The sequence below is a fragment of the Apis laboriosa genome, unplaced genomic scaffold (genome assembly GCF_014066325.1).
Source record: "Apis laboriosa isolate Shangri-la unplaced genomic scaffold, ASM1406632v1 scaffold78_cov150, whole genome shotgun sequence".
In the NCBI taxonomy this organism is placed as follows: Eukaryota; Metazoa; Arthropoda; class Insecta; order Hymenoptera; family Apidae; genus Apis; species Apis laboriosa.
In genome coordinates, this window is record NW_025224442.1 from 209,610 (window position 1) to 216,764 (window position 7,155).

General features: G+C 38.3%; 2 protein-coding genes across 5 annotated transcripts in view; one reads left to right on the top strand and one right to left on the bottom strand.

Annotated features, from left to right (window-relative positions):
• The window catches only part of LOC122719426, a 196,327-nt gene that overhangs the window by 148,025 nt on the left and 41,147 nt on the right, over positions 1-7,155 (bottom strand). The window lies entirely within an intron of this gene.
• The window catches only part of LOC122719425 (unconventional myosin-XV), a 72,353-nt gene that overhangs the window by 18,121 nt on the left and 47,077 nt on the right, over positions 1-7,155 (top strand). For both annotated transcript variants that reach the window (XM_043945197.1, XM_043945198.1), the window contains exons 4-9: positions 4,483-4,571; positions 4,660-4,723; positions 4,804-4,913; positions 5,176-5,460; positions 5,885-6,062; positions 6,166-6,444. In XM_043945197.1, the coding sequence (XP_043801132.1) occupies positions 4,483-4,571; positions 4,660-4,723; positions 4,804-4,913; positions 5,176-5,460; positions 5,885-6,062; positions 6,166-6,444 (1,005 nt within the window). The remainder of the gene's footprint in view (positions 1-4,482; positions 4,572-4,659; positions 4,724-4,803; positions 4,914-5,175; positions 5,461-5,884; positions 6,063-6,165; positions 6,445-7,155) is intronic.

A 7,155-nucleotide genomic window follows, 5' to 3' on the forward strand; every position in this document is an offset into this window, starting at 1 on the left:
AGAAATCGGATTATTTACCGTTTGGCTGGCAGACGACGTTAACCAATGAAACCACGTTCCACGTTTCTTTATCTCTCGAAGGGACGGAGGAACTGGATGGACGCGTGTTAGAGAGTAGTCAACAATACTAGTTGGCCACTTCGAGGCCAAGGAGCAACCGGTTTATTCTGCATTTCCTTAAAGTGAGCCTCGCTTCGGGCGAGGTTCTTACTATGTTTCCATTGACTTTTTGCTCGGCTAATTTGAACAATGGAGAACCGGAGGACTGTATTACCATTGTAGCTCGTCACGTGGTGGGTGGTTGGAAAATATAATTTTTAATTTTCATGCAAATGATGATACCAGTTGGAACTGGTTGTATGTTGTTCGAGTATAGATGACGGAGATAAGACAGTTAACGAAAAGTTTTACGATAATGGAAGATAAGATATCTGTCTTAATTACCATTTAATCTCCAATTATTGTTACGATCCAGTTTGAAATATTCAGCTGGCAGGAAGGTATGTTATGTTAGTTTAATTTATGTAGGGCATCCTCTTGAGCAAAGCATATAATTCATCCGAATATATTAACATCTTGTTATAATTGCTACGCGGTATTAATAGCAGCAAAAGGATAATACTCGGTTTCTACGAGATTGAATTTATCACGACGACGAGGTTGCTTGAAAATATTATATTAATTCAATTTAATTGCGTTTAATTAACAATGATTGCAAAATTTATCATGACTATGAGACTATTATTACGACGATGTTGCTTAAATGATGATTTATTTTAATAATTACTATTCGAGATAATTATTATTGGTAGCAGCAAAAGTAAGACTCGATTTATAAAAATATATTCAATTTCATTACTGGTAGAATTTCTATTACAGCTTTCGAATATCCAAATTCCTCGTATCAATTTCAAGAATTTCTTAATCACAACTTGTCCCAATAGACAACAACATCTCACGTCATCACAGGAAGAGAATCGAGAAACGAGATTTCCGTGACACGGGGCTAGCTAGGATGGTCGAATGGTGGCGCGGGTAGAAAGTCGAGACGGATGCCACGCATACCTCTCGTCGAATACCGCGAAATACTTCCGCGAAAGTGGACTGCGAGTATACTATGTTGGAAAATTATCGTCCACACCGATGTATCGATCCACGCGTGAAAGTGCATATCGAAAAGGGGCAGCGTATCGGCCGATGTTTGCGACACCTTCTTGCACTTTCAAGCTCCAAGGACAAAGCCGTATTCTGCACAACGCAATCTTTTTCCCCCGCGTTTTTTTCTTTTTTTCGCCTTCCTCTCTTTCACTTTCGTCAATTCGTTTCGAAATCCCATCGGATCTTGGATCTATTCGGCCGAGATGAATGATCGATTCCCATTATTCGGCTCGAATTCGCTCAAGTTAGAGAGAAACGTTTTACACGCGCCAAGAACAAATATCTTGGCTGTATTCTTGCAAACATCGTGAAAGTTGCAATAACAATTGATTAACTTTCGTGCAAATAATTCTGTGACAATATTTAATCGCGGGAAAATATTATCCATCTTATTTACGATTTTGCACGAAGAAAAGTGAAGAAGAATGTTGATCGAGGAAAAATTCTGTTTCAAAATTTAGAAAATATATGATATGTAATAAATCGTGTTTAAATAATAACAGGTGTTTTGTATAGTTTGTATAAGGTAGGAAGATACCGTTTGAGGTAACGATAATAGTCGTAATAATAGTGGTAAATTGTTTCAAGATCTGGAAGAAACGAGGTTTAAATTCAATGCTCGAAGCGCTAATTGCACACCCCGAGAGATCATTACGTTTCCTTCTCGACGGAAAAAAATTTCCAACCATTGTCCGTACTTGGATATTGTTTCGATACGACATGGGAGAGAAATTCAGAGGCGTAGAGCGGTTTCGATAAATCGTTACGTTTGCGCTACGTCCCCCTTCTTTTATGAAAAAAGAATCGGCGCAGATTATTCTTTCTTGTACGATTTTTAATTCATCGGTCGAACGACCGAGACTCCGCTTGTAGTATCGATTATTTTTCACCGCGTGGTCCGATTTCTCGATGCATTGTCGTGCATCAGAGTCCAGTTGTACGGTGTCCTATTATAGTTAACGATGCACACAGGCGTAGAACTGACTCGGTCTTATAATTGCCATCGTTGTACGATTAATATTACACGACTTATAATTCTGTCGTCAGATATGCTGCTATCAGTTAAAAGGATTAAACGTCTCCTTTATACGATCTCGATCAATGCAATAGTATTGATATCGAAAATGAATACACACATTTTTCCACGTGTATAGAGATATTATCAAAATTTTCTTCGGATTTCATTGGATTTTCCAAGTGAAAATCTCGCGACAATTTCGTGGAAAAGCGACGAATAATATAACAAAGAGCCTTCTCTCTTGTTCCACTCCGCATTCATTAAAAAATATAATTCCTATAAAACTTCCCAGATCCATCTACGAAACAACTTTCTCGCTACTTCTCCATCCTTTTATCAATTCGAATCGAATTCGAGCATCGTCGTAACAATTATCCCCTCGCGACGATCGTTGCGAATTGCCAAAAGATCGACTCGTTCATAACTTTTCCTTATTAATCAGTTGAACTGGTTAAACTGGTTGATCGTGTAAATTTCGACACGTGTATTTCGCAAAGGAAATATATCGCGGCACACGAAACGAAACGCTTTCGATTCATCGTTACGGCGCCATGAAGGATCGGCGAGTTGGTTAAAAAACTCCGGTAACGGTCTCTGTTTATTAATATCGCGAGGGGGCCAAGCCTCCGTGCGCGAACGTTCATACGTTTTCCGTGGATCGTGCTTTCCCCCCCGTGTAACGCGAACGCGAAACGCGGCGACGCCAATGGAATCGCAACTGCAAACTCAGGCAACCCGGTATCCGGTTAAGTCTCACGTGAGTGGCTTTCGCGTCTTATGTGAATTCGCGCGAATCTTCCTTTTTTATCGTGCATTCTCTCTGCCGGAGATCGGGTCGCAACAGTCGAGAAAATCGGGCAAAAAAAGTGGACGGAAGAACGGAGCGAGAAACGCGTAAAAGGATGGATGGAAACGGCCAAGTTTGGAGAGCTTCTTAGCCTTGGATAAATAATTGTGACGAAGAGTGAAGTGGATACCGTATAAATATATACGATCGTGAAGTGGTGATGGACGAAGTAAAAGATCGTCTTTCTCTATAATAATCAAGAAATCAATCTTCCTTTCCGCTTCTTCCTTCTTTCTTAAAAGAAATAGGAATGGCTCGAGTGGGAAATCGTCATAGTTCCAATCCTTGCAATCCTTCGAGTTGAATTGAAAATAATTCGACAACAATCGTCCTCCAAGAAATTTGGCCTTCTCCAAAAATAGGAATTATCATTCTAGAAATTATAAAAAAAAAATTGAAAAGAATTAACATTATCCTCTCATCCTCCATATCTCCTTCTGAGATGTCAATGGCCAAGCTAAAGGATCGTCGCTCCTCCGACAATTCTTTGTCCATGTATCGGCAAAAGTTGGAACCCTCTACGTCGAATTCTTCGTATCGAAACTACACTTGCAAGCTCCAGCTCGATTCAAGGAAGGGATCGGACACTGGAAGACGTTCCTCGACATGCCAGTGTCACAAATTTGTCATGGACACGGCGAGCCGAGATGTTCCTGCTCAAAAGTCAAGGTTACGCTCGAAGGAAAGTGTCTTCGGCCTCAAGGACGCCTTGAACGCGCGTCCACGCGTTCCGCGGCAAGAGTTGGCCGAGGAGTATTACAAAATGACCAAGTCGATGGATTCGAAGCCGGCCTTCGACCGATACTTTCGAGAGGATGGCTCGAGCCTCGATTTGTCCCGCGATCGGCACATTTCTCGGATTTGTCCGAGAAGGGATGATGGCGATGACAGTGATGGCGATGATAGGCTCTCGAGGAGGCAGGGTACACGGAGGAGGACCAGAACCCTGGGGACAACCTTGAGGGAGAAGATAAAGAGGACACCGGAAACCTTGGCGTACCTATGCGTTCGTGTGATCGTCGAAAATGTAATGTGGTGCGAGGAAAATCATCGTTTGCGAATCGTCGAAAGATTGCAAAGCACTGGAAAAAAAACAGAATTATGAATTTCGAAATTGTTGTTAAATTGATTTATCGAAGATTATATTTTATTTGGAAGGAATTTAATTTTTTTTTTAAACGTTTCGTTTTTTAATTAATTATTTTAATTAAAAAAACGAATAATTTTAATTAATTAACTGGATTAGAAGAATTAGAAATTATTTTTGATTATTGAGATTGGTGTCACAGATCCGATTAAGGAAGATTTTATTTTATTTAATTTAGAGAGTTGAGAAAATTTCTAATTTTCAGATTATTGAAAATCTTGATCTCAATTAATATAAAATTAAAATAAATTCGAAAATTAAGAATTGAATTGTAGAAGATTTTATTATGACTTGATGATAATTTCGTTTCAGCCCCAGATCTTCACCCTCACCAATTTAAGCGGAGTAAAGCCAAGGCAGGATCTTGGGCAAAATGGAGTCGAAGACATGATCCAATTAACGTGAGTTTTATATAATCCGATATCGCGGGTGAAAAATTTCTACCTCAGGCAACAGAGATTAATCGCTGTTCTCAATTAATAATTACAGTGACTTAAACGAAGCGTCTCTATTATGGAACCTGAAAATACGATACGACAAGGAATTAATATACGTGCGTATCTCTACCTATTTTTTTCATACCTTCATTCTTTTCCATCAACACTTTAACATAATCGAATCAACGCTTCTCAGACTTACACAGGAAGCATCCTGGTGGCGGTGAACCCTTACAAAATGTTCGACATTTACGGATTGGACCAAGTGAAACTCTACGAAGGACGAATACTTGGCACATTGCCACCGTGAGTTACAAAAAAAAAAAAAAAAAGAAAAAATCTACGAATTTACATAATATAAATACAATAAAACAAAACGAGCTTAATTATTTAAAAAAATAATTCCTCGATGAATCTTTCTTCGATAATTCTTGTAAAAAAAGAATTCATAAGTTTAAAAATGAATTTAATCTACTTATGAAATTAAGTAATTTCACATTTGAACAGATTCCATCCTCCTCTTTCCCTCGTTCAATCAATATTTTTACTACCACTCTGCAATTTGCAGTCATCTGTTTGCCGTGGGCTCGTCGGCGTACAGCCAAGTGACCGCCGCGAATAACGCCAGCGCGAATCAAGTGGTTGTTATTTCCGGCGAATCCGGTTCAGGAAAAACGGAATCCACGAAACTAGTAATGCAATATCTGGCAGCTGTTAACCGCGCGCCGAACAATCTTGTAACCGAGCAAATTCTCGAGGCTACGCCATTGCTGGAAAGCTTTGGGAACGCGAAAACGCCGAGGAACGACAACAGCAGCAGATTCGGAAAATATTTGGAAGTGTATTTCAGAGAGTGAGTAAGAAACGAGAAATTTAATAACGAACGATTCCCCATTGTTCTTTTATCTACCTATTTATTTATTTATTTATTTATTTATTCTTTCTCCTCTTTAACGACGACTTTTCTCTCCGAATGCTCGCTTCATTTACCTGTGTAATCTGTGTAATATTTGTTGTGTACATATATATATATATATATATATATATATGTGTGTATATATTAGACACTTTTGAATTAGGCGTTTACGAACTAAAGAAGATAATCATTGTGTTTAAAATGCGTAAAGAGATATTAGTAATAAAACCAAGCTAATTTATTTCTTCGAATGTTTGCATTAGAAAATCAGTTTTGTCATGTAATAATAAGCGTAAAGAGAAATTATCTGCTTTCATCGTTAACTGATACGTTCTTATTAATTCGCCAATTACTTTTTCAGCGGAGTCATTGTGGGGGGAAGGATAACTCAGTATCTCCTCGAAAAAAGTAGAATAGTCACGCAAGCGCCAGAAGAAAGGAACTATCACGTGTTCTACGAGCTGTTGGCCGGTCTCGATCAACAGCTGAGGGACAAATACGGATTGCTCACGCCCGACAAGTACTTTTACCTGAACCAGGTCTTTTTTTTTTTTTTACAAAATTTTCGAAAAATTTCCTCACCAACGGGGAGGGGGAGGGTGTACATACACGCCTGGCATTAATCCACAAATTCATTCACAGGGTGGAAACTGCGAAATCGATGGAAAGACCGATACCCAAGACTTCAAAGCCCTCCTGTCGGCCATGCAAGTGTTGGGATTCACTTCGGAGGAGCAGGACACGATTTTCAAAATTCTCGCCAGCGTTCTGCATCTTGGAAACGTGTACTTTCACAGGAAGCAGATGAGGCATGGCCAGGAGGGGGTGGAGGTCGGTTCTGATGCGGAGATTCGTTGGGCTGCCCACCTCCTTCAGGTGAACTCCGATGGAATCATCAGAGCGCTCACGACCAAAACGACGGTGAGTGAAGGAAAATAATAAATTGGTGTAATTCGATTCGAAATTTTCATCATAAATACGATTGATGAATAATTTGAAACACAAATTTAGAAGGTTTTTTTAGAAGATTAGAAGAAAGAAGAGGATCGATTCTTCTTTGTTCGGATGATACAAAATTCTTTCTATTTTTCCAAAACGACAGTGAATGAAGAAAAATAATAAATTGGTGTAATTCGATTCGAAATTTTCGATTTTACCATGAATACTTCGATTCTGAATAATTCGAATAATGTATCACAAAATTTAGAAGGAGAGAGACACATTTTTGCCATTCCTTCTATTTTCTCAAAATGATAATGAGTGAAAAAAAATAATAAATTGATGTAGTTCGATTCGAAATTTTCAATTTTACCATGAATACTTCGATTCTGAATAATTCGAATAATGTATCACAAAATTTAGAAGGAGAGAGACACATTTTTGCCATTCCTTCTATTTTTCCAAAACGATAATGAGTGAAGAAAAATAATAAATTGATATAGTTCGATTCGAAATTTTCGATTTTATCATAAATACGATTGATGAATAATTCGAATAACACAAAATTTAGAAGGTTTCTTAAAAGATTAGAAGAAAGAAAAGAATCGATTTTTCTTTGTTCTGATGATACAAAATTCCTTCTATTTTTCCAAAACGATAGTGAATGAAGAAAAATAATAAATTGGTATAATT